The sequence below is a fragment of the Hyperoodon ampullatus genome, assembly GCF_949752795.1.
Source record: "Hyperoodon ampullatus genome assembly, chromosome: 1".
Taxonomy (NCBI): domain Eukaryota; kingdom Metazoa; phylum Chordata; class Mammalia; order Artiodactyla; family Ziphiidae; genus Hyperoodon; species Hyperoodon ampullatus.
This window is the reverse complement of record NC_136914.1, coordinates 229,788,304-229,815,385: the sequence shown is the minus strand read 5'-3', so window position 1 is coordinate 229,815,385 and position 27,082 is coordinate 229,788,304. Positions and strand designations below refer to the sequence as shown.

The following is a 27,082-nucleotide window of genomic DNA, read 5'->3' as shown; positions in this document are numbered from 1 at the left end:
CAGCCTACCCCAGCCCCACTGCCCTTCCCCGCTCCGGCCTCTCCAGAATGCAAGCTGGTGGTCACGTTCCTGCACCCCTTCAGGTGCGGTCACAACAATGCTGGGCACCGCCTCTGGGAAGAAGTCCTGCTGCCTCATTAGCTAGAAGGTGCTCGGAGGCTGGGGGGAGGCCCGGGGTCCCCGCTGACCACATGAGCCTGTGTGCGGCTGGGCTGTGAGCAGAGCGGCCCCGGCCACCGAGGGAACAGGTGGTCCTTGGGTTCTGCCACAGCTACTTGGGACCTCTTGTCCATGTGTGTGCACGTTTTAGTAGTGAAATAAACACTCTGCTGCCAATGAGACTGTTTCTTATTGCAGGACCTGGACTCCGTGTCGGGATTCTTACACAAGAGACTTGGCTGCTAAGCAGTTCACGTCCGTTTTTCCTTGGTGAGGGCCCAAGGGGCTGCACAACTGCACAACGAAAGGGCCAACCACACAGACAGGCCTTTTCATTTTAAAACCACAGACTACAGTTTCAACTCCTTCTGAGAAAACACCAGATCCTCCTCAAGAGAATATTTAGGAGATACTGAACATGAGTGAGTTTCCTCCCCAGGCCAGGCCCCCAGGGACGTCCACTGCCCTGATGTCCACACCCAGGCTCAGTCCCCTGTAACCAGGGGCTGGGCTGTGGAGCAGCAGGAGGGCACGGCCTCCTTCCTAGAGCAGAGACCGGGGAGTACACAGTGACCAGCAAGGAGCCTGTGGACAGGGGACTCCTGGGCACCCACTCCCTGGCCGTGGAGTCAAGGGCAGGGGCGTGAGGCCCTCCCACTGGACTAGCTCAGGGCTCCGCCGCAGGGGGGCCCTGCAGGAGGTCCCGGTCCAGCATCACGGGGCCCAGCACCCCGCTGCGGAAGGCCCGCAGGAAGTCTCGGGCGGCCGCAGGATAGTTGGGCTGGACAACGTTGACGTCACCTGGGGAAAGCAGGAGGGCCCAGTAAGGATGGAGCCCCACTCAGGAGCTCTAGCCCACCCACCTCAGGCCCATTCAGGTGGGCGCCTGCGCTGCACATTTGGGAAGCTGGAGCCTCCAGAAGCCACGGGAAGAGGGGTGGGCCGCCCCGCACACCCTGCCCAGAGCCAGAGCCCGGACCGAGAGCCCCTCCCCCATAAGCTCCGCCCTGGGCCCCTCCCCCCGAGCCCAGCCTGGGGCCACCAGGTCTCACCAGTGCCTGTCAGCACCTTCACCTTGTGGGTCTTCCTCAGCTTCACGGCCACACGTTTTAGCACGCTGGCGATGTCGTCGCAGGCCTCACCCAGGTCATAGTGCTGCACGTACCTGCACACAAGGCGACGGTCAGCAGCTCCACCAGTGACCCCTCGTGGGTGTGGGTGACCGCCACGCGGACCTGGGGGCCTCACCGACACCTGCCTTCCGCGTGGCCACGACCAGCTGCCCGAGACCCGCTCCCCCACCGGGGCCCTGGGCGCGGCGGCCAGAAAGGCTGCTGCTCCCAGCGGTGTCATCCCCTGGCCCTGAGTTGGCCTGGGTCCCATGATAGCAGCCGGCCACTGGCACACACTCAGTTTGCTGCTGAGGCTGCATTGGTGTCTCCAGGCGGCTGGCTGGAGACGGACGGCGGTCTTCCCCACTGACTCGTGCTCTGGGCCTGGGGGGAAGAGCCAGCACGGGACGGGCGCGGCACATCAGAGGCTGAGCGGCCAAAGGAGACCAGTGTCTTCCACGGACACGTGCCTCCCTGAGCCCCGGGGCCAGGACCCCTGGACCAGCACCTGCGCTGGCCCCTCCCCCTTACCGCCCGCCGGGCAGGCAGAGCTGGGGAGGCCGGACAGGCCTCAGGCCTCGCACCGGGACCCCACGTGAGCATCGGAGCCGGTCTTGGGGACGACAATCCTGAGGAATGTGCGTCCAAAATCAAACTTCCCAGAGCAGCGGCTGCATGGGCCCCTCTGTCCCCAAGAGACCGAAGGCAAGGAAGACTCCCACCCACACACGCCCAAGACCTGCCACCCATAGGAAGTCGGCTGTCACGCTTCCCAGAAACACCGAGGACAGCGGAGGTCCAAACTGAATGCCTCGAATATCAAGCAAAACATGACATTTCAAATTCTACTTCCAGGACTTCCCTGGCGGTCCAGTGGTTAAGACTCCATGCTTCCAGTGCAGGGGGCACGGGTTCGATCCCTGACTGGGGAACCAAGATCCCACATGCTTAGCCATGTGCAGCCCAAAAAACCCAAAAACCAAGAACCAAAAAAAAACACATATGTCAAATTCCACTTCCATGCAAATGGGGTAACAGGGACCGGGTCTACTCGCCATCTGAAATAACAAAAAAGGAAGAAACAACCAAAACGTCACAAAACAATGGTTTTCAAGGCCCCAGACATCAGGCCACGAGGAGTGCAGCTATGGGAAGGAGGAGTGCAGGGAGGGGCCCCGGAGAGCCTGGAGCGGAGAGACCGCGCTGGAGACCAGGGCAGCTGCCGGCTGTAGGCGAGTCAGACAGGACAGAGCTGCCCAGGGAGAGGACTTGGGAAACTGGCAGAGAGCCACCCTCAGATGGTCAGCAGAGAAAGTTTCCCAAGGCCAGAGGCCAGGAAGAACCACCCAGGAGGGCAGGAGCGGAGCAGCCAGCCTCCTCAGAGCCAGGAACAGACAGAAACCCCAGGATCCACAGGGCCTGGGGAGGGCACGGAGCACCCGGGAGCTGTCCCAGGCCCCCCCGAGAAGCCGGAAAAGGAGGACCCGAAAGGACCACAGTGCTTCCAAACAACGGTCCCAGAACAGGAACATACAGACACCTGTCACCAGAAAGGTCAGAGTCACGGGCCCGCCCACATCAAAAGCTGTCAGGCACACACAGCAGGAAAACAGAGCCATTACAAGGAGAAAACCAATTACCTGAAACGGACCCAGATGTCAGAATTCACAAGACACTGAATCGGTCATTAGAACTGCATTCCCTGTGGTTACAAAGTTGAATTCTACACGCAGGGCAAACGCCCTTCAAAAACTAAGGTGAAATGAACACATCTTCGGAAAAACAGCAACCTGCATCACCATGAGCGTCCCAGGAAATCCTCGGACAGGAAGATGGCCCCAGAGGGAGGGCAGGTCCACACACAGACAAGGAGCCATGACTGGCCAGGCTCAGAGTAACCTGCCAAGATTGAGTCTTCACTTTACATCTGTGTATAAACAAAGCTCAGCAGCATGTCTGCTACATAAAAGCAAAACGTGTGACAAGACCGGCCCAGAGGTGAGGATGAGGAGAGTGGAAAGGCCCTCACACCACACTCGGCATTAACACCCCCGAAAAATGTTCCACAAACCCTAAAGCTACCTCCTCCAAAGTTACAGGTAACAAGCTGACAAAGGGGAACCATAAAAAAAGCCAGAGAGAGAGAGGAAAAAAAGAACAAAGAATAGTTGGGACAAATGGCAAGATGACAGATGTAAACCTAACATCAGTGATCACATCAGATGTAAATGATCTAAATACCTAAAATAAAAGCAGAAACGGTCAGACTGGGTAAAAAGCAAGGCCCAACTATAAGCAGCCGATAAACACATTTTAAAAGTAGGGCCTCCCTGGTGGCGCAGTGGTTGAGAGTCCGCCTGCCGATGCAGGGGATATGGGTTCGTGCCCCGGTCTGGGAGGATCCCATATGCCGCGGAGCTGCTGGGCCCGTGAGCCATGGCCGCTGGGCCTGCGCGTCCGGAGCCTGTGCTCCGCAACGGGAGAGGCCACAACAGTGAGAGGCCCGCATACCGCAAAAAAAAAAAAAAAAAAAAAAAGTAAAGACACACAAGCTCAAAGTAAAGCGACAGGAAAGATGAGCACACAGAGACCCTCTTGAAGGATAAAGGGGGTCACGTCCTCAAATCACCAGGAGAACCCAATGACCTCCTGAAGGTTTCCGCCCCCGACAACGGAGCCTGGAAACTCATGAAGCAGCTGCTGCCAGGACAGCGGGGAAGAGAGCAGCCCAGGCGGTGGTGGGAGAGCCCGTCTCCCCACGGGCAGGACAAACAGGAAGAGAGTCAGGAACATGGAAACAAGGAAGGAACAGGGACCGAACAGCAATCAACCAACAGCAATCAAGACAGAAAGAGAACAGAGAAAGTCAATGAAACCAAAAGCTTTGGGGACAGTCAATAACCTGTGACTGATGTCCTCAAGGTGATAAAGCAGCAGTCCCCAACCTTTTTGGCACCAGGGACCAGTTTTGTGGAAGACAGTTTTTCCACGGACAGGGTTGGGGGGAGACGGGATGGCTCAGGCGGTAACGCAAGCGATGGGGAGCGGCCGATGAAGCTTCACTCGCTCACGCGCCGCTCACCTCCCGCTGTGCGGCCCGGTTCCTAACAGGCCACAGACCGGTACTGGGTCCCCTGGGGGTTGGGGACCCCTGTGATAAAGGACAGCTCTGGGGCCCCATGGGACACCAGTGGTCACACCGTCCTCAGCGGTGAGAACAAACCGACCAGATGTCTGCACAATGAAACCTCCCGGTGGTGACCAGTGTTAGAACACGGATGAATCCCGAGACAACGGGGCTGAGCAGGGAGTCCGCACCATGTGGCTCCACTCGTGAGATTCTAGAAGGTGATGGGAAGCAGATGGGGCAGGAAGGGGCGGGGAGGAGGGGCTACAAAGCAGCCTAAGAATTGGGGGGGTTTTCTGGACTGTGGAACGCTTTCACACGGGTATTAAACTGTACACTTTAAATGACTGCAGACTGTCTGTCTACAGTACTTTAACGGTGCTGTTTTTCAGTCACGTTTGGCTGGGATGGGAGAGGAAGGGCCCGCCTTCCCACACTCACCCCAAGAGCTGGTGCCTGTTGAGGGTGTAGAGAAGGTAGTCAGCCAGGGTCTCCTCGCCCACCAGGTGGTCCAGCACGGTTCCTGGGAACAGGCAGCAAGGGTGAGCGCGCACACGTGCCGCTGAGGAGGCCAAGCCGTGGCCTGACCTGCCCCCACCAGCCCCGCCCCAACTGTTAAACGGGAGGAGGGCGCCCCCTCCAGGGCAGGCCAGGAGGACTGGTGGGGTCAGAGGGTGCCGAGTGTGTCACCTGTGAGCCAGGACCACACACGCTGTCCGAGACGTCCTGCACCACAGCTCTGGACATCTCTGGGGCAGCCAGGCCAAGGCTGGCACAAGGCGCCCAGCCTGGGGGCCTGGGGGTCTGTTGCGGGGGGCTGGCTCACCACACAAGGCCAGCTTCAGGCCCGTCTCCACGCTTTGGATCCGAGGAGCCAGCACCCCAGGGGTGTCCAGCAGGAACATCAGCGGCCGCTCACACACCTGTGGGCACAGAGGGCAGTCGGCCAGCCGCTCGAGAAGCCTCAAGCAGCCCCTCCCGCCAGGCCCTCTGCTGGGTCCCAGAGGCTTGAGGAGGCCCCAGAACCTGCCCGCCAGTGTCGTCACTGCCACCAGCTCTCAGCTGCCCCACAGGAGGCCACTCCCGCGTGATGTGGAGAACGAATAACAGCAGGAGCCCAGCAGCCGCCTTCCTCCCAGGAGGACGGGCTCTGCCCCGACCCTGTGTGCCCTCGGGCAGGTTTCCTCATCTGTGAGCTGCGGTGGCACCTGTGCCCTCCCCCAGGCTTGGTGCGAGGACCGGGGCAGTGCCTGACAGACAGAGCAGAGGGAAGGGGCGGTGGAGGCCTGGCGGCCGAGGGCCCCTACCTGAATCCTGGACATCACAGCTCTGGTGATCCCAGGCTCGCCGCCCACCCTGGTGGCTTTTCCTGCAGGATAAAAGAGGGTGTCAGTGTCTGTTAAACACACAGGCAGGTAAGCTACAGAATGAGCAACGACACACGTGGAGACCTGGAGGGCCCCTGACACCAGGAGAGAACTGCCTCCTGGCCCTGGGAGTGGCCCAGCACCTGCTGAGTGACGGCCGTGACATCTGGACCGGAGCTGCCCGCCACCATCACCTTCCTCCCTGCAAGACCGGGTCCCAAGCATCTGCCCCCGCACCGCCCAGAACAGCCTGTCGGTGGGGCCACTCCTGACCAAGAGGCCGCCTGTGCTCTGAACACTGGCTGCCCTGGGGCCCAGCTCAGGGTGTGTCCCAGGCAGACACTGCACCCTCTGCTGAATCAACACAAGAGCAAAGGGACACACGCATCTGTCGGCACACGGCTGGATAAACGAAATGTGGTCCGTCCACACCAGAGAGTATTATTCAGCCCGAAAAAGGAAGGAAATTATGAATCACGCTACAACATGGATGGACCCTGTAGAGTTAGGCTCCGTGAAATAAGCCTGACACAGGTCAAATCCTGTGATTCCAGTTATGTGGCACCGGAGCTGTCAAATCCATACGACAGAAAGTAGACCAGAGGTTCCCAGGAGCTCAGGAGGGCGGTTACCATTTATGTCTAGAGTTTCCGCTTGAGATGATGGAAAAATCTGGAAATAGATGGTGTGATGGTTGCACAGCACTTAACGTACATAATGTCAATGATGTTTTTTAAAGCCACAACTAAAGACAAATAAACAAAACAACAGCTGACTATAACAGCTCTCCAGTTGGCAGCGAAACAGCCTGAGATGACAGTCTGGCACTGTTCGGGCTTTGGGGTGGTTCCCGAAGGACACGCTCGTGCAGACTTGGTCTCAGAAGCTGAGAGGCGCGGGACAAGGACACAGGCCTGGGGTGCCCCCTCCCCAGGTCCCGGCCCGACATCTCACCCCACGTATCCTACCCACCTTGAGCACAGCCGGTCAGAGACAGATAAATGAAAGGACAAGATTACCAACGTTTAGAAAAGTCATCGCATATATTAAACACTATAATTAAGCATTTAATTTTGAAGACAGAAAGCAAATGAAGTATAAAATGTATAAGGGAATGACTGTGTCTCACCAGCTGACTGCACACCAGGCTGTCAGCTGGGTCCTCCTGGTGGAAAAAGACCCCGTGACGAGCTGGGGTCTCGGGCTCTGAGGTGCCGTCCCGGCACGAGCACCAGCACCCGCCCCGGGGAACTACCTTTCCTGAGGTGCTGCCTCCGCAGGGAGTTGATGAGCGACGACTTGCCCACGTTGGGGACCCCAGTCACCATGATGCAGCACTCCAGGTTCTGCCGGCACAAGAGCACAGGAATCAGCAGCCCAGCCAGAGCCCCGGAGCCACACACGCCAGGGCCAGCCAGACCCCCGGAGACACACACGCCCGGGCCAGCCAGACCCCCGGAGACACACACGCCCGGGCCAGCTAGACCCCCGTTGCCACACACGCCCGGGCCAGCCAGACCCCCGTTGCCACACACGCCCGGGCCAGCCAGACCCCCAGAGCCACACACGCCCAGGCCCAGCCAGACCCCCGGAGCCACACACGCCCAGGCCCAGCCAGACCCCCGGAGCCACACACGCCCGGGCCAACTGCACAGGAAGGACAGTCGCTGCACCGGAGGACAGGGGGCTCCCCAGCAGGAGGGACAGCCCACAGCAGGCACTGGCCCACCACCAACCTCTCCTCGGTGGTAGCGGTAGCTGCTCCCAACCAACTCCGTGACCTTCGGGATTACCTGCAAGGAAGAGACCACAGGTGCTTCGCTGGGGGAGCTGGCCACCCTTAGCTTCTGGAGGTGGACACCCCAGCGCCCAGCACTGGACAGCTCGGGTCTGAACACGTCAAGATTCAGGCTGCGCTACGGTGGGCGGGGCTGGGGGTCGCCTGTGCCCCACCTCGTCCCTCCACCAGGAACCAGCAGGACAGACCCCGTGGCGCGACGGCTGTGACTGCCAGCACCTGCTGACAAGATGTACGTCAGCTGGTGAAATTCTCAAATACAACTGGGAAAACAGGCACTAGACCCTCCACAGGCCCTCCACCTTATGACCCCGGAACGTGGCTCGCAGCCTGACTGTGCTCCCTCCCACCATCAGCCGTCAGGCCCGTGCTGCCCTCGGCACCGGGAGATGAGCGCGCCCAGAACCTGAGCAATTACGGGTCGTCTCCAACACTCTGCTTCTTACGGAAGCACGACATAATTCGTGGCATTTCTTTAACGTACTTAAGCAGAAGCGTTAGAGCACAAAACAAAAAAAAAACCCACCTGCTTGATATTTTCATCCTTCACACAGTTGGTAAAAATGACATTTTTCAGGCCTTCTCCTTCTAAGTGTTGTACAATTTTCTGAAAGAGACAAGACGTTTCCATTTTAAACACTAAATGAAGACATGGGTGGTGTCATACGCTGAAGTCCAAGATCTGCTCACCAGCCCAGAGCCATGGCGGCTGGGGACTCAGGGAGGAGGCTGGGCCCACCGGGCAGCGCAAGGGGCAACACAGCACCAGGGACAGGCTGCCTGAGGAGACGTCCAAGGAGGGCAGCCTGGCCCCGGGGTGGCCCCGGGCGGCTGGCTCCATGTGAGGACACAGGGAGAGGAGGCCACGCCAGGTCATTCTGAGTCACTGCCAGCACTGGAACTGCTCAGCGCTGGTCCCCGTCTGGTCGCACCATCACTCCCACTCCTCCTAACGAGCTTCCACACAACGAGCTCCACTGAAACTAAGGTTTGAACCCAATCCGATTACAAAGCACAAGGAATACTTTAAAAGCCCCAAAGTGAACTAAGGTTAATATGAACTTACTGGCCGTAACATGAAGCAAAATCAGCGTATGACTCATATATATATATATATTTTTTTGCGGTACGCGGGCCTCTCACTGCTGTGGCCTCTCTCGTTGCAGAGCACAGGCTCCGGAGGCGCAGGCTCAGCGGCCATGGCTCACGGGCCCAGCCGCTCCACGGCATGTGGGATCTTCCCGGACTGGGGCACGAACCCGTGTCCCCTGCATCGGCAGGCGGACTCCTAACCACTGCGCCACCAGGGAAGCCCCCTGACTCATATTTTTAAAACCAGTATTGCACTGTTTGATCAGCTACTGATTTACTTAAAGGAACAAAAAAATCATTCATTAATTCAGTTAATTTTACTCATTTATATTATTTGTTATGAGGACGCAGATGAAGGTCAGGCCATCACAAAGACACGTGTGAAGCTGTGCTTCAAGTGTACAAATTTGCACGGGACGCTGCCACCCACTCCACACAGGCAGACACGGAGGGGCCACCCTGGGGGCTTCTCCTCTCCTCTCCTCCCCAAGCCCTTGGCCGCAGCACCTGAGAGGAGGGGCAAACACCCCAGCCGCCTCCCGCAGGTGAGTCACCCTCACCCCCGTGTCCCCTTGTCAGGCCACCTAGTGTGCCCGTCACTCCACAGAAATCGGCATTTTGGAGCAGGAACAACTGACGGGCGATACGACCCAAGTCTCAGCGAAGCAAAGCAGCTGAAAACTCGTGATCACCACTAACTACAACTGCCCTGCAGTGAAACCCGTGGGGTTCTGTTCTCAGAGTGGAGCGTGCTCGGCAGGAGGGATTTCAGCGAGCAGACTCGCAGCCTGCACGGCAGGGGGGCAGGGCCCTGATGGGCGATGTCTTCTGCTCGGGCTCTCAATGAATGAAGAACCCTGTGGCTTCAGCACTTGCATTTATTTCCCTGGAAGCCAGGTGCTACAGGCCTGTGGCAGGGGTTTAAGTAACTCAATGTACCACAGCCAACTAAGAAACCGGGAACATGTTCTTGCTGCTGCGAAAGGAAAAGCTCCACAAAAGAAAAAAACTGGCTTGATTTCAAGATTCTGACACCTACTCTTTACAAAGGATTTGATAACAGCAAGAAAAGCAGAGAAGAACACTTCACAAGTAACATTTCCTGAATCTTCACGTTTCTCTTACTCAGGGACAAGGGGAAACATACCCCCGGCCCGGTCACTGTATCCCGGTCCCGCAGGGCTCAGGGAAATCCCCTAGCTGCTTTGGGCCTCCCGCCTTCCAGCCTCCAGATCACTCGGTGGGCAGCAGGCAGCCCACAGATCAGCCAGGGGTCTGGGAGGCCGTGGGGCTGGCCAGCGAGGACACCAGGGGCAAACGCAGCCACCAGGAGGCCTCCAGGCCAGCGCTGTCCAGGGGACGGCCACGCACCTCATGAGGCAACAGAAACGTTAGTGAATGAAAGTGAAATAAAACGTGGACATCGGCCTCACAGCAGCAACCATGACCCACGTGCTCACAGACTCGCGGGTCCAGCGGCTACCACGTGGGGCGCTCGGCTCCGGCCGTACCTCCCGGCCACCTGCTATAGGAGGCACACGCTTCGATCACTTGGATCATTAATTAAACAAAGTGTAGTTTGCTAAAGCCGGTGGGGCCGGGCAGACCGACACCACGTCCGCCCAGTGATCCGGTCCGACTTAGGGGCACTCACGCTGAAGGCCCTGCAGGGCATTACCTGCTGCTCCTTCAGATCCGCCAGGTCCATCTTGTTGAGGACGAGCAAGTGAGGCTTAAGCCCAAGGGTCTCCTGAAACAGAGGGTTTCGGCCTGAAAGTGGGATGTGGCAAAATTAAGGCAAAATTCCTTCAAAGCTTTACCAGCCAATTAATGCACTTTGCCTTGTCTTGTTAGGCAGACTGGACCCACCTTCGAAAGGAAACCTTCAGAAGGGACAGAGCGGAGCCAGCCCGGTCTGGGAGCGAGCGCGCGGGGGCCAGCCCAGCCTCCCAGCCTCCCACCGAGACCAACGCCCCACCCTGCCTGCCCCGCCAGTGCCGCGGAGCCCCTGCAGGCCCCCCGCCACTTCCTGTGGACAAGAGGCAGGGCACAGACAGGGCAGAGGCTCTCACGCGGCCTCTCAAACAGGAACGGCGGTGGCAAAACCAAAACACAAAGCTCACTGGAAGCTTTTACGACTAGACCGTTGTTCAGTTGCCAAAATGATCTGATGGCTCAAAAAAGTACCTCCCACAGAGTCCTAACTAGTGTATGTCAGACCACCGCCGCCACCCACCGCCGCCACCCTCTGGAGTTCCCGCGGAGACCTCCAGTGAACCTGCCTCCTTACTGCCATGGGCAGGCCCTTCTTCCCTCAGCCAGGGGCCCTTGGCGCTCACTGCCAAGTGCCCCCTCCTGTGACACGGACCCAGGCAGGAGGGAGGTCTGTCTGTGTCTTCATCTCGTGAGCAGTCGGCCCCTACCTGGTGCTTGTCTACTATGAGGCCAAGGTGTCAACGTGCCCTGGGTCTAGGCACCCAGTCAAGTGCTGTGTCCTCACCCACACAACAAAGGCACTTTCCGTAAACAGCCGTCTTCCCTCAGAGGTTAACCAAGCCTGTGCTAATTCATAACGCTGAAAGCCTCCAGACTCCCTCACGGCGCCGACCTGGAGGAGAAATCAGGACGTCTAGAGACTAAAGGACCAGAGGTGGCCTCTCATCCCAGCACACGGCGCAGTAAGGGCAGGTTTCATTGTTTTTCAATAATCAGACGTATAACTGCCAGTAAGCCCTTTTGACTGGCATAAGCCCTTTTGACTGGCATGAGGTATTATACGAACTGATACATTTAGCCTACAGTAGAGAAATTCCCACAGGCCTCTGAAACAGAGAAAACAGTCCCTCGCCCTCCACCCTAGAGATGGCAATGACTCTCAAGCCAACACCTTCGCCGTACAAGGAGAATCTAAACACAGCTCAAATAAGTACAACAAAAGCAGGCTCTGAAAAGTATACTCATCACTGAGCAAGATGGTTACATCTTGCCAATCCACGCCTCAAGTATAGCAAGAAAAGTCTGGTTGGCAGGAACGTTTTAATGAAGGTTTCGTATCCCACCTGGACTGGGCTGGAAGGCCTGGGTGTGCCAGGCAGAAGTCTGAGAGAAACGATGCCACCTGCATATCAAAGGGGAGCTTTCTGGGCCCCACACCAGAGATTCTGATTCACTGGCCTGTAAAGGGGCCCAGATATCGGTATTTTCAAAAGCCTCCTGGGGGAATTCTCGTGCGTAAAGAGGATTGAGAACCACTGCTTCAAATGCCAATAATTATGACAGGTGACGCTGCTGACCACTGCGGTGCTGACTGGACCAGAGCAGGGACCAGAGGAGGCAGACGGAAACAAGGTAACAAGCCAGGAATGCTTCCTGCTGTCCTGAGCACTGCCTGACTCAGGAGGGTCTCCCCTGCACTATAGTTCTGCACCCAATGCCAATGGGGTTGGGGGGCGTCCCTCACCACCAAGCAATCTTCCACCACCACCAGCTGGGTGTCCTAGTATTCAACTCAATTCTGCCGCTATCTACCTGGAGATGACATCAGACCCCACAGGTTAAGGGCTCAGGACTGCTACCACCCCCCACTTCAGACACCAATTGCACGTCGAGGTGGACAGACAACCAACAGGGCTATGGAAGGAGGGTTCCCACGACCCCCTCCTTGGGTTCTAGCAATATTAGTCTGCTAGACTGGCTCAAGAAATTAAGAGAAACATTTTACTTACTAGATCAGACTTATTATAAGAAGACATAACTCTGGAATAGCCAGATGGAAGACATGTACAGGGCGAGGCATGGGGAAGGGACCCGGAGCTTCCATTCCCTCTGTATGCCACTATGCCTGCATCTCCACACTCACCAACCCAGAAGCTGTCCCCAGCCCACCCCTCAACCTTTTGGGTTTTTACAGTGGCTTCATTACACAGGCAGGACAGAATGAATCATTGGCCTTGGGTGACTGAACTCAGTCTCCAGACCCTCTCCTTTCCGTAAGGTCAGAGGGTAGGACTGAAAGTTCTAAGGCTCCCATGTCAAGGTTGGTTCCCCCAGCAACCAGCTCCCCACCTTAGGTGACTTAGGGTCTTTTCCAAAATCACCTCATTAACATAACAAAAGACACCTTAACGAGCTGCTCACTTAGGAAATTCCAAGACTTTCAGGAGCTCTGTGCCAGAACCAGGACAAAGACCAAATATGTATTGCTTATTATAAGTCACAATGTCACAACCACCAAAGGATATCCGGGCATCATGGACCTCGATGATACAGTCCACCAGCTTTAGGCTGCTCTGCATCTTCTTCAGCCCTGGGAAACAGAAGAAGGACGCTTAAGGGAAGAAAGGGGTCCATGGCCTTTTAAGAGAGGTAGAAGATTTAAGTTGAACTGTCAAGAATGACACACCGTCATAAACAACCCAAAATGAATACATCTGAGTGCAGTGCTCTATTAAACAATAACTGTGTCTCCTTCAAATTCAACCCTGGTGGCTGAGGAGAGAAAAGTTCAGGTCCCTGCCTGAGGGACACCTGATGTCAGAGCCCATCCGTCTACACCACTTCCACAAGTGGGCGACTCTAGGTGGAATATTTAACCTCTATGGGTCTTGATCTATAAAGCAGAGAAACACTGACTAACTGACTCACGGGGCCCTCAATACTGTATGGAGATGACGGTGGTGTAGGTACCAACCTCAGCCACTCCCCCTGGACGACGCACACACAAGGCACTGAACTCACCCCGAACTAGGAACACCACACACAACAATGCTCCTCTTCCTGCGGCTCAGCAGTGACACCGCCCCTCAGCCTTCCCTCCCACAGCCAAGCCCTGTCATTTACGCACATCCTCAGACATCTCACCTCACCCCACATGCCGCCCCCCGCGGGCGTCCCGTCCCTCCTGAGCACCGACGCGCGGAGCACCCGTCACCGAGCCCGGCAGAGCAGGCGCCAAAGGGGGCGGGAGCAGGGGGAGCGTGGCAATCCGTCACACGGGGAAGGGCTGGACCCGTCCTACGTGTCTTCTTGGGGCCAAACTTTGACAAATAAACAGTAAGAAACTCCCAGAGAGGTTTAGGCAGAAGACAACAAACTCGATCTACGTCTCAAAGGTTTTGAGGTGACTGAATAGCTGAATACAACTTGTAAAGTGCTTTCCTACCCCTACTTCATCTAGTCTCCAAAGTAACGTCAGGAATTTATCTTTTCCAAAGCAGATGCGTAAACTGAGGCTTCGGGAGCCGAGTGGCAGAAGGGCCTTGCGACCCCCGCCCTCCCCGCTCGCGGGCGACCCGCGAAGAGCCGGGTAAACAGCGCGGGTCCCGCCGCGTCCCGCCGGACCTCACCCTTGGCCATGTGGCCCGGGAACCAGCGCGCCACGTCGCGACCGTCTAGGGGGAAGCTCTCCCGCCAGGCGGCCCGGGCGGAGCCGCACAGCGCGCGCGTGGCGAGCCTCATGGCGCCGCGGACCGCTCCATCAACGGACTTCTCCGCCGGGCCCGCAACCCGAACAAGGGTTCCGACGCTCCAAGCTTCCGCAGCGCGGCCCGCGCGTGCGCGCACGGCTCTGCCTCTAGCGGCGGACCCCGAGAGGGGGCGGGGGCTCGAGGGCGGGGCGGTGGGCGGGGCTATGAGCCAGGGGCGTGGCTCCGAGCCAGGGGCGGACCCACGCAGTCCCGGGGGTTATCGGGGTCCAGAGTTTAGTAATTCATTAAATTAAAAAATCCTGGTTCTTCCTAGGCGTATCCTGAGCATAAGTAACAACATTTAGCAGTCCGCTGTCAGTTTGGTCCCTTTTTACAAACTTGGTCAAAATTTTTCAGATATTTAAAATTTAACTTACAAGTGTAACATCCTTTTCTAAGTACTCTGGATTTTAATGTAACAAACAAACCCTTTGCAAAAACTAACTGCAGTTCTGCTAAATTAAACCTATTAGTACAAACAGCCTCAAAATTCCCTTCACTGTTCCAATACTCTGTATAAATGTAGTCAGATTTTAACGTTTCTTTTTTTTTTTTTTTTGGCCGCGCCACATGGCTTGCAGGATCTGAGTTGTGCAACCAGGGGTTGAACCTGGGTCATGGCAGTGGAAGCCCAGAGTCCTAACCACTAGGCCACCAGATTTTAACTTTATATCTCAAGTCTGAGCAACTACTCACTGCACTTCGAGTTACAAGAGTATGACAATAATGGAATTTTTTTTTTTTTTTGTCTGCGTTGGGTCTTCGTTGCTGCACGTGGGCTTTCTCTAGTTGCGGCGAGCGGGGGCTACGCTTCATTGCGGTGCACGGGCCTCTCATTGCGGTGGCTTCTCTTGTTGTGGAGCACAGGCTCTAGGCATGTGGGCTTCAGTAGTTGTGGCACATGGGCTCAGTAGTTGTAGCTCGCAGGCTCTAGAGCACAGGCTCAATAGTTGTGGCACACAGACTTAGTTGCTCCGTGGCATGTGGGATCTTCCCGGACCAGGGCTCGAACCCACGTCCCCGGCATTGGCAGGCGGATTCTTAATCACTGCGCCACCCGGGAAGCCCTAATGGAATTTTTTAAACAAGCTCCTAAAACTCCAAAGTTGCTCAGATTCTCAGCACAAAGATATCAGTACTGTCATCTTGATGGCCTTAAACCTCCTAACACTCAGGGCTGATGGTTCCTGGGGCTGAGAGAAGCCCTCCAGGTGGCTGACTGAGACCACCTGGGCCTCCTGCCAGGCCTCCCAGCACCCCTCCTGAGCCAGCCCAGACAGCCTGACTCCTGCACCCAGACTCATGAAACCTGAGACGTCAACAACACAGAACTCTGTGCCTGATGCACGCTGTGTTCTTCCATGGCCCTAGGACCAAAGAACAAAAATAAAAACCCTCCTGAAGCCCAGATTTCTCTCACAGCTGTCTGACAGGCAGGTGCCCCAAGTGAGACAACTCCAGAGACACAAAGCAGTGGACACACAGACAGAGCTCTGGGGGCAGAGGGAAGGTCCCTGGGAGGGCGATTTGACCCAAGATGAGAAGTCGATAAGAAGGTGCCAGGCTGGAGGGCGTGTTTGGCACCACAGCCCAGAGCCTGGCCACTTGGGGCTGAAGAGAAGCCCAGAGGCAGTTCTCCAGGCATGCATATGCTCCTCCAGGGAGCCAGGGCCCCAACCCGAAGCAGGACACACCCTGCAGCCCAAGGTCTGAGGAGGGTCAGCAGCCACTGACCTCGAGGTGGGCGCCAGGCCGGTGGGTGCCAGGCCGGTGGGCCCTGTGCCTGCCACATGGAGTCCCGGCCTCTGCAGCTCCTGCACCTCCCTGCACAGGCTAGCCTCCAGCTGCACCACCTCCCCGGGACGGTCCTGGAAAGATGCCCAAGCTCTGCCGTGGCAGCCGTGAGACTGGCCATTGCCACCCTCACCTGAGGCTTCTGTCCTTTTCTCAGCTGTGAGATGGGGGCCGTGCAGCCCATTCCCTGGGGCTCTGAGGATGCAGCGAGGGAAGATGGGAGAAGCTGAGCACAGCACCCAGGCCCCCGACACGCTCCCCACATTTATCCCATCACTGCCCAGGATACCCTCACACGCTCACCCCAGCGCCGCCCAGGGCACCCTCACACGCTCACCCCAGCGCCGCCCAGGGCACCCACTCCTCTGCACCCTTCAGGCCTCACTGTTCACCTCCTCCACAAAGCCCTGGGCCCTCGGGTCAGAACAGGGCGCCCCCCCCCCCCCGCGCACTCCTGTCTCACACTCGCTGGCCCTCGCCCAGACCATAGGGCAGCCAGTGCCTGAACAACGGGGAGGTCCACTGGCTCTGCTGCCACCAGCAACAAGAATTCAGACACCTGTGAACACACCCAGGGTCCAGGGTGGCCGGCGTAGGCGGGCGACGTGCTGGGGGCACAGGGCCCTGCAGTGACTGGAGCCTGGGGCACGACGCGGACAGAGCAGCCCATGCTGCAGCTCCAAGGACGACTCTGGACAAAGGACGCTTTTACACACTTTATGTTCTTCCAACCGCACCAGCAGCAGCATCCCGCATCTCCCTTCTCCAGGAAGACGTCGCGCTCAGCTCAAGCTCAGCCCTGGCCGGACTCCAGCGACGTGGGAAAGGAGGGAGCTGACCCCAGTGACGTTAACAGTCCAAATCCCAAGCCCGACTGAACCTTGTCCCTCAAAGGAAAGGGTGGGGCCAGCCTCCCCGGGGCCCGGGAACCCGGGGAGCAGAGCTGAGCTCAGAGCCGGGCTCCGGCCGCTGTGCCTGCGAATCCCACAGAGCGGTGAGCCGGTCAGCCTCCCTCCAGCCGGACAGCAGAGCCCCGTGCGTGGTGGAGTAAAACGTCCGGTGTGTGGCTTCCCCTGCAAACAGGACCTGGAGCTGCAAAGAAGGGTGGGCTTAGGGTGGGTGCAAAGGGTCAGCCACAAGCCTCACACGCTCCTCCCCAAACCCAGAGTGAAAAACCAAAAGGATGGAAGTCAGCAGGAAAAAGATAAGAAAATTCAAGGGCCAACTCAGAAGCCCACCATCCAACCAGAAATCCAGAAAAAGAAAAAGGAAAAAAAAAAACATGATGAGATAATTCAAGAGCATCCCAGACGAGTGAATATGTGCCAGAGGGCAGCACCGCTGGGCTCGGGGTGAGGCCGTGAGTGTGGGGCTTCTTGCTCGTTCAAGCTTCCGCAGAGATTTGAAAACCAGGGGACACGGAAGAAAGGCATCAGAACGGCCTCCGGCTTCCAGCAGCAACGCTGGAGAACATCTTCAAAACCCTAAGGGAGGGCTTCCCTGGTGGCGCAGTGGTTGAGAGTCCGCCTGCCGATGCAGGGGACACGGGTTCATGCCCCGGTCCGGGAAGATCCCACACGCCGCGGAGCGGCTGGGCCCGTGAGCCATGGCCACTGAGCCTGCGTGTCCGGAGCCTGTGCTCCGCAACCAGAGAGGCCGCAACAGTGAGAGGCCCACGTACCGCAAAACAAAACAAAACAAAACAAAACCCTAAGGGACATGGCTCTCCAACTAGCATTTACACCCAACGTGGGGCTTTTACACGGCTGTAAATCCTTGGACACTCCTCCCATGGAAGTGCAGTCTGTGTCCGGCCCCTTGAATCTGGGCGGGCTCCTGACCACTCTGTCCAGCCGGTGTGGCAGGAGTGGTGCTTCCTGACTTCCCAGCTCCGTCGCTGGAGCAATGCAGCTGCCCCTCCCCAGAAGGCCTGCACTGGAGCCCCAGGCAGCCACAGGGCAGCGTGACAGCCAACACTCTGTGAGGAAGCCCAAGCCACACGGAGAGGCCTGGGGCAGGTGCTCCAGCCAGCGTCCCAGCCATGCTCAGGGCAGACGTGAGAGCAGCAGCCTCAGATGACCCCAGCCCCGGCCCTGAGTCACCCCAAGCCCGTCATCTTCCCAGCTGAGACCCCAGATGTTGTGGGGCAGAAACAACCATCCCACGGTGGCCACCTACAGAATCCATCAGCCCAGAGAAGTGGTTGTCTCCACTGCTGGAAAAGAAACCAAGGCACCCTCGCCAGCGCAGGTGTGGAGAGTGCCCACGGCAAACAGGATGTGTGAACACTGAGTAGCAGTCTTAGCAAAATTTCTGCATCACACCTAGGAGGGTGGGGAGAGGTCTGAGGGCTGGGTGGGCAGATGAGTGCAAGAAAGCTAAAACTTTATGTGCCATGGTGAGAATTCAATCAGTAATTCTTAAAACTGAAAAATCAAAGAGCACTTAGAGGGACTTCCCTGGAGGTCCAGTGGTTAAGACCCTGCGCTTCCAGTGCAGGGGGCGCGGGTTCGATCCCTGGTTGGGGAACTAAGATCCCACGTGCCTCGAGGCACGGCCAAAAAAAAAAAAAGGCACTTAGAAAACTGAACACAGAATGTTGGATGATGTGGAGCAATTATTGTGAATTTTAAAGTGTGATAACAGTGCTGTGTCCTTGATCTTTTAGAGATGCACACTGAAATATCTGCAAATAAAATGACATCACCTGTGGGACATGCCTAGTAACAGGTATGGGTGAGGCCGGGGCAGTGAGATACCAGGAACAGACAGCTGTGAAGCTGGAGACAGGAACCCAAAGGTTCTACCAACCTTTGTAACATTTAAAGTTTTACACAATTAGATGTTTTGTAAAAAGTGGTAGCACTATAATGGAAAAGAACCTGAGAAAAAATACGTGTGTGTGTGTGTATGTATCTGACTCACTTTGCTGTACACCTGAAACTAACACAACATTGTAAATCAACTATACTTCGATTTTATAAAAAAGCTTTAAAAGAGTGGTAGCATAAGCCTGTTATTTAGAGATCAGAATCAGCCTGAAGAACAGTCTGGGAAGGGGCAACGGCGTGCCCCCCACCAGAGTGCTGTATTTTGTTTTATTTTATTTTGTTATCCAGCACCATAGAATCCTCTGATGCTTTAAGCCACATGTATGTATAATTCTGATAAAAATAACACATTTTTAAATTACTGTTAGTTTCAAAAAGAAAATGGACTCTGAGTCTCGAGGTCCCAGCCCCCCACTTGATCGCACCCAGCAGCCCAGGCCTTCATGGGACCTATCCCGGGCCCTGGGCCTTCAGCGGGACCCCAGTGCCCTCGCCAGGCAGCTGTGTCCTACCTGGGCACCCCTGCCGTCCGCAGGGAGGGGCTGGGCCAGCAGGTCCAGGTCGTCCCCAGAGCTGCCCACGGCCACGTAGCTGTAGGAGCCCTGGGTGTATGGGGCACTGTGCCAGCGGGACCTCAGCACACTCCTGGGCGCGGGGAGCCGGGGGTTCCCTAGACCAAGAGACACTCGCATTAACAAGGAGCCTCTGGGGCTTCCCTGGTGGCGCAATGGTTAAGAATCAGCCTGCCATTGCAGGGGACACGGGTTCGAGCCCTGGTCTGGGAAGATCCCACATGCCGCGAGCAACTAAGCCCGTGCACCACAACTACTGAGCCCGCGTGCCACAACTACTGAAGCCCGTGCGCCTAGAGCCCGTGCTCTGCAACAGGAGAAGCCACCGCAATGAGAAGCCCACGCACTGCAACAAACAGTAGCCCCTGCTCGCCGCAACTAGAGAAAGCCCTCGCGCAGCGACAAAGACCCAACACAGCCAAAGGTTAATTAATTAATTAATTTTAAAAACAACAACAACAACACCAAGGAGCCTCTCACCGTAAGGACTTGGCAGCTAAAAGTGAGAGACACTGCCCGGGATAAAACCAAGGCCCAGAGGGTGTTAGTAAGGGGCTCCCCTCAGGAGGCCCTGGAAGCAGAGCCCCCGAAAGGCACCGCCGCCTTTCCCAAGCCTCAGCGTCTTGTCTGTGAAGCTCTGATTAGGGACAACTGCATTCATCTCAGTGGCAGATTTTAGAAAAGAGAAGTGGGAAGTGTCCCTCAGAGACAAGAACTCTAGTGATGCACTCATGGGAAGGACAGTCCCCGGACACTCAGGGCTGAACCCGGTTCCTCTCTGGTGAGAGGTCTGGTTCCCGTCAGAGACCAGCCACCAGGGCAGGAGGCGGCATGGCCCCTGCAGTCAGTACCTGTCACCCTGCGGAGCACCTGTGTCAGAGACAGGAGCACGTCCTCGTCCGACAGCGTCTCCATGAACTCGGACTCGAGCCCCGCAATGAAGCCGCAGAGTACCCGGCTGGCCCTGCTGGAGAGACGCTGCGCTGGGACTGGACCCGCGACGCCCGGCCGGCCCCCACCAGGGCCCGGGGCCCCGCCAGTGTGGCCGCGAACTCCCAGGGCCCCTCGACACAGGGTCTGCAAGGTCAGAACTCTCGGGGCACCAAGACGATTCCCTCTGTCTCCACCACTGAGCGCCGGTGGGGACGGCCACCCCCTGCACAGTCGGGGACTCAACAGAACCTATGAGCAGCGCCGGTGGCTTCCCGGCCGCCCACACGCACTGGGAAACGCCCCAGCACTGCAGTGTCCCGTGAGGCAGCGAGTCACCAACTGTGTCAAGTCCTGACCCTCGGGTGCGTGTCTTTCTAATACCCCGTGTGACAGGCCAGAGGGGACGGGGCACACCATGCGGACCCTGGCTCGGCTGCCAGGGGCATTCGGGCCTGGGTATCTGGCAGACACTTTCTCGTAAATGAGCAAAGTGTGTCTCTTACAAAGAAAACAACTGCAAGCATTTACTGCACGTTCCAGGTCCCAAGAGATGCTGACAAGCTGCACACAGTGGGTCTCCATCTGTCCCTGCAAGGTGTGGGCCCAGGGTGTCTGTCTCACCACTTAAGGTGCCCTTGGAATCCCTACCCATTCAAACTCTCCAGAAACACCTCACAAAGAATCGACGTAGCACTGGATCCCACGCAGAGCTCACACCAGGCTTCCTCGGAGAAACCTGGGAAGAGCACATACCCGAAGGAAGGCAGGACCCAAAAGCCAATAAGCTTCTTGAACCAGGTATCCTGCAACTTGGGGGCGGCGTCCTCCAGGGGCGACGTGTCCCTCCACACCACCTGGATGTGCTGGCAGTCTGGCTGCCAGAAAGGCTCCTCAAACTCCAGGAAGATTTTATTGTTGGTCCCAAAGCCTATTTTCCTGATCGCTTCCGCCTTCTCGGTGGGCAGTGGCGGCTCAAAGAAGGTGTCCAGACGTTCTTTAAGAAAACCTGGAATTCATAAGTAGACACCACGTCAATCGCTTAAACCAGAACTGACAGCCACGGGAAGGCACCCTGACCCCGTCACAGGAGTCAGAGAAAGAGGCGTCTGGGACCCACACAGCCTGGCCATCGGGAATCCTGGCCAGCACCTCAGTGCAGGGACACAGCAGGCCCCATGAACACCTGGCCGGGCAGGAACAGGTCGCAGGGCCCCCAGACTCCTCTGTGGGGACAGTTCTCCCTCCTGAGCCTCTGCCTCTCAGTCTGCCCAGGATTAGCCTGGAGGGGCAGCGAGACACACCGGCTTTACCCAAAAGCCCCTGAAAAGTAAGCAGGTTCAGCCCAAAGCCAAACGTGAGGAGATGAAACATTCGCAGCACAAGCCAACCTCGCAGGTCTGCAAGAAGAGGACAAACAACCCCCCAGGGAACAAGGCACCAGCCGTGAGCATCCACAGAGGGGACCGTCCCTCCACGGCCGCCCTCTCGGTGCAGAGCTTCAGCTCAGCAGTTCCTGCGACTGGAATTGATCCTACACATATGTGCCCACGAGTGTTTTTAAACACACATGTGTACAACACTGTGTGCAACAGAACAAGTGAAAACCATCTAAATTTGCATCAGTATCAAGTAAAGACACCTACATACGAGAAAACACAGTGTGGCTGTAAAGAACAACGGGACAGGTGCCTGGCCCCCTGTGAACAGCGACCACACAGCCGTAGCGATGCACCTACTGACTGCAGCGGCTTCAGTGACCACGCACCACAGTTGTGCATGAACAAGGCCGTCCACGTAAAAGAAAAAACACCATGATAGACCTGCCTGTGCTGATTCGGAAACGAAGGAGCAGCAGAACACCGTGCTAACATGCCTGGTGTGATTCCATCGTGGGAAAAAGGAGCCGGGCACTGAGCAAGCTTCTCCATACCCAACGCTCTGCGAGGGGACAGGCAGGACACGCGGCCACCGCCCTCGGGGTGGGGATGGGGGTGGGGGTGGGGGAGGTGGGAGGGAGACTCTTGCCCTTCATTTTCCATCCACTCTGGCACCTGCTAGCTTTGTGAACTTGGGCAATTAAGTGACTTAGCTCTGTTCGCATTTGTCAAATGGGCATGGGGCAGATGTGTCCCCGGCTGCCCCCCAGGAGTAAATGAGAGAAGTAGGCACAGACTTGCTTTCAACCATCTCCAGCTTTTACCCAATTGCCCGCTCCTACTCCAAGACTTGCGTCTGAAGCATCAGATCTGGAATTAAATAGGATTATACGCACGACTCCTTCCTCGATGACCACTGGGACCTAAACTCGAGACCTGGCTTTCACGCCCTCTGCACCGCTAAGGAAGCAGTTTGGTGAACCTCCCAACCTTTCCATAAATTACCTCCAAAAGGAGCAAGACACTTGCTGCCCTGCGTTTTCTCTTCCTGTGAAACTTTATTCCAAAGCACTCGACTGCTACAAAGCACAACCAAGTAACTCTATCCCAAACTCAGAAAGAAAATGTGGGCTTAGCAGCCAACAAACGCCCCAGAGCCAATGAGGCTGAAGAAAGCCAGAGGCCAGGGGCCCCTGGGATGGGAACTGGAGGGGCTTTACCTAACGGCACGGTGACGACCACGTGATGCGCTGGGAAGCAGCCTCCATCCTCACATTCCACCAGCACCGGAAACGTCTCCCCAGGAGCAGAAGCTTCCTCGAAGGACCCATTCCAGTGAATGGTCTTCACTGGCTTGTTAAAAACCATCACGTCCTTGGGCAAGGAGGCCATGATGCGGTCTGTGAGTCCTTGGTAGCCCCTGGGAGAGACAGAGGTGTCCCGTGGTTAGGACCAGGCCCTGGAGGTGAGTCTCTGAAACAAGCCCTCCAAGCTCACACCAGATCAAGGAGCTGCAAGGGGCTGTGGTCTTGGCCTGGAGGCCTGGCTCAGCCAGGGAGGAGAGCAGGGAGGGAGGGGGGTCTCATGGCAGGATTAAATGAGCAAAGGGATGCAAAGCTCCCCAGGTAATCTGTGGAGAGCAGGTCCCTCCTCACTAAGCCCAGGGCTCTTGTTCCGGGCATCTGCCTGGTCACAGTGCCCTCCCTGTGCAGGGCAGTTCTGGAGAGTCTTGTGAGTGCCCCATGGGGGAACAGCCACACCGACACAGAGGAGGGCCTGTCTGCCTATCTCTGAGGTCGAAGCCCCTGCACAGTGCTTACAAGCAGGAGGCCTCCTAAACGTGGGAGAAGCAAAGCATTACAAGATGCATTTCCTTCTTCTTTTTTTTTTTTTGCGGTATGCGGGCCTCTCACTGTCGTGGCCTCTCCCGTTGCGGAGCACAGGCTCCGGACGCGCAGGCTCAGCGGCCATGGCTCACGGGCCTAGCCGCTCAGCGGCATGTGGGATCTTCCCGGACCGGGGCACGAACCCGTGTCCCCTGCATCGGCAGGCGGACTCTCAACCACTGCGCCACCAGGGAAGCCCGCATTTCCTTCTTTTAATCACTTGTTTCTGAGAACAATTCTTTTCTTTTTCATAAGTGAGCAAAACTAGGGAAGTAAATGACCAATCTCCCTAAAACAGGGAAGACAAACAGCCCCGTCTCTCCCACCCATCCCCTTTCTGCCAAAGCTTGGTCTGAGGTACGGGTAGGGACCCCTGGGGTGCATGGGGGTACTTGGGGTGCATGGGGGACCCCTGGGAGGCACGGAGGGGTGTGGGTACATGGAGGACTGTCTGGGTGGGCGGGGCACGCACATACCCAGGAAGGGTGCAGTCCAACCCTGGCAGCACAGTGTACTCCCCGAAAGGTGCGAGGGCCACCAGGTCCATGCTGTGGGTACCGCTCACACAGCACTCCACGTTGAACAAGTTGTTCAGGATGGCCAGCTTGAGCCTCTTGGTCTCCTCCTCCTCTGTCCAGCTGGCCATGTGCTGGCGGATCTCCTTCTTGAGGTACTCCCCGACACTGGGGGCGGGGGTCTCAGCCGCGTGCAGGAACTCCCTGGCCTGGTCTGTGAGACTGTAGAACAGTCTGGCCATCTCCGCCACCAGCTCAAGGCTCACACTTTCCCCGGAGCTGGCATAGGACACAGAGGGCAGGCCCACGTGACCCCCGGTCTCGATCAGCTGGTTCTCCTCCGACAATGCCTTCTCCCCCAGCAGCCCGTACTTGGCAGCCAGCTGGAAGACGGGGTTGCCCTGCGAGGGCCCATGGATCCAGTGAGCGCCCACCTCCACCACACCACCTGGGAGGGAGCAGGGGAGGCCACTGTGAGGCTCCTTCCCCTGAGCCCTTCTTCTGTACACGGAGCCCTGCCCTTCCCAAATATGCTCTGAAAATCAGCCGGAGGCCCGCAGGGTCCCTGAGGACCACAGACTCTCCCGGCAGGGCCCATCAGACCTAGTTTAAGGGGAACACCCGCGAGGGGCGACCTGGAGGCTGGAGGGGGAGCTACCTGCGGGGCCAGAACCGGGGGCAACTGTGCAGAGCCACGGGTTCCCCACGCACGGCAGGGGCCGGCCCTGCTCATGCGGGCAGCCGAGTTTCGGGGACCACTGAACTTCGGTTAATTAACTGAAGCAGTGCGAGGATTCACTCAAGGGGCCAGATAAGGGTTCCGGGTCGCTTAACCCCGGACGCAGGCCGAGCCAGGAGACGGCAGAGCTCTGGCGGCACGGACTGGGCTCTGGGAAGGGGTTCCGGGAAGGAGTTCCGGTAAGGAGTTCCGGGAGGGCTGTTACCGAAGCTGTGCTCCGAGCGGATGCGGCCACCGGCGCGGGCCGTGGCCTCCAGAACCCGCAGGTGCGGGAAGGCCGGGTGGCAGCAGAGCCTCTGCGCCGCGCCCAGCCCCGCGATGCCGCCGCCGACCACCAGCACTCGCGGGCCGCGGCCCGGGGTCTCCGCCTGACGGCCACTCGACTGCATCGCTCCGTCCCGGGCAGTTCCCGCGCGTCCCCGCCGCTCGGAGGCTCGGAGAGCCGGAAAGAGACACGAAGTTGGCCCGGGACGCGGGGCGGGGCCGGAGTTTGAAGGGGGCTCGGGGCGCGGGGCGGGGCAGAAGGCGGGGCCAGAGGTGGACGGGGGCTCGGGGCGCGGGGCGGGGATGCTGGGCGGGGCAGGGCACTCGGGGCGGGACCGGAGGTGGAGCAGGGGGCGTGGGGCAAGGCCGTCCTCCGCGTCCGTCCCCCTTGGCTCCGCGCGCCCCTCTGGGTTGGGCCTGGGGTTGTCCCTATGGGTCTGGCCCACGCCCTAGGATGGGAGGGCGAGGGCGAGTGCGGAAGGGTCCGTGAGTATCCCCCGGTGCCGGCCGGTGTGGACAAGCGTCCCCACCGAGGGAGAATCGGGGCGGCCGGCTGGCCAGTCGGGTTGTGTCCCCTTCCTAAGGAGACGTGGGGACGGCGACCAGAAGGCGGAGGAGGCGCCTCCTAGCTTCAGACGCGGAGGCGAGCGCCGTCACCTCCCGACCCGGTGGAGCGCGTGGACGGTGGGTGCTGAGATGTCAGGGCGGGACGGGGAGAAAGCCTCCAAGCGACGACACTTTTGTGTGTGTGTGTGTGTGTGTGTGTGTGTGTGTGTGTGTGTACACAGTCACAAGTCTACAAACGCAGGATGCAGCACACATAAAGTACAAAGTTCAAGATAAACGGTAAATGGAGAAACAAGTCTTACGTCCCTCCCTCCCCCTCCGGCCCCAGGAAAGGAAGACATATTCAAGCCTGCAGGCATTTCTGGAGAACTCCTCTAGTTCCGGCAGGTCTCCCCTGCTGCCTTGCAGGGATTAGGAAGCTCCTGCCTTCTGCTAAAAGGGTCCTCAGGCTTCCCTGTAAACCCAGTTAGGGCACATCATTCCTCCTCAGCCACACTTGGGTACTGCTGCTCCAAACCACGGCGCACCCGTGCCTCCGTGGACTTTCCGTGGCCACTTGTTCCCTGTGGGGTGAGGGTAGTCAGGGAGGGGAGTTAGCTCCAGGCTGGGCAGGTAGTCTTTCTGTTTGGGGTGTTCCTCCTTCTCCAGGAGGAGCCCTTCTCTCTCCCTGTGTTGCCCTCCTCAGCCATATATTCTTGTTCTTGGATTCACTTTCCTGTTTTGGTGAAGCTGAAAAGAGGTGTCTGGGAGATCATTTTTTTTAAAGATATTGCAAAGCTGAAAATGTCTTCATTTTGACCTCATACTTGATTTGTAGTTTGCCTGGGCATAGAATTCTAGGTCAGAATCCTCTTCCTTCAAACTCTGAAGGCATTGCTCCCTTTCTCCTTCCTCCTAGGGGTGTTGTGAAGAAATCCACAGCCATTCTAATTTCTAATCCTTTACAAGCAGTGGGGACATTTTCCTCCCTGGAAGTTTTTAAGATCTTCTCCTGAAGTTTCACAACGTGGTGCTTCCATGTGCCTCGGTTGTTCCTTACTGTGTTGGCCACTCAAAGGGCCCTCAGTCTGGAAACTCCTGTCCTTCAATCCTGGCAAATGATGTCATTGATTATTTCACTAATCAATTGTTTCTACTGATGACTCATCCCTAAGCAAACTCTTGAGGGTTTACTCTTACCTCTTCCTAAAGTCCTTAATTTAGGCTGTCAGGCTTTGAGCCTGGCCCTTGAATGCTCACATGTGTTCTCTCCTGTTTCCCATCTTTACGTTCTGCTCTCCTTTCGTTAGGTAGTTAGTCAGACATTAGCAGCAAGGACGTGACAGTGGCGAGAAAGACAAGAAGAAGCAATCGAGTCACACCCAACCATCTGGGGACCCTCCCTGACATTAGCAGCAAGAAGGTGACAGTGGTGAGAAAGACCAGAAGGAGCGATCAAGTCACACCCAACCATCTGGGGACTCTCCCCTGACCCCACCCAGAACA

General features: G+C 57.3%; 2 protein-coding genes across 3 annotated transcripts; both read right to left on the bottom strand.

Moving 5' to 3' along the window:
- Positions 1-330: 330 nt before the first annotated feature.
- On the bottom strand, positions 331-14,112 carry MTG1 (mitochondrial ribosome associated GTPase 1; the record flags this gene model as incomplete). The annotated part of the gene is made up of 11 exons (XM_079709305.1): positions 331-960; positions 1,212-1,324; positions 4,840-4,921; positions 5,225-5,321; positions 5,706-5,767; positions 7,021-7,111; positions 7,502-7,558; positions 8,090-8,170; positions 10,334-10,425; positions 12,884-12,961; positions 14,001-14,112. The coding sequence occupies 11 exons, from the start codon at positions 14,110-14,112 to the stop codon at positions 827-829; spliced, it is 999 nt and encodes a 332-aa protein (XP_079565431.1). The 3' UTR covers positions 331-826.
- Positions 14,113-16,617: 2,505 nt separating this feature from the next.
- Positions 16,618-25,155, bottom strand: PAOX (polyamine oxidase; the record flags this gene model as incomplete). 2 transcript variants are annotated; one of them, XM_079707782.1, is made up of 7 exons in its annotated part: positions 16,618-17,006; positions 19,258-19,415; positions 20,169-20,284; positions 21,004-21,256; positions 22,847-23,046; positions 23,989-24,475; positions 24,972-25,155. In XM_079707782.1, the coding sequence occupies 7 exons, from the start codon at positions 25,153-25,155 to the stop codon at positions 16,803-16,805; spliced, it is 1,602 nt and encodes a 533-aa protein (XP_079563908.1). In that variant the 3' UTR covers positions 16,618-16,802. The 2 variants fall into 2 exon arrangements, with proteins under 2 accessions (XP_079563908.1, XP_079563909.1); XM_079707783.1 differs by having other exon boundaries at positions 20,169-20,281.
- Between the last annotated feature and the right edge of the window lie 1,927 nt (positions 25,156-27,082).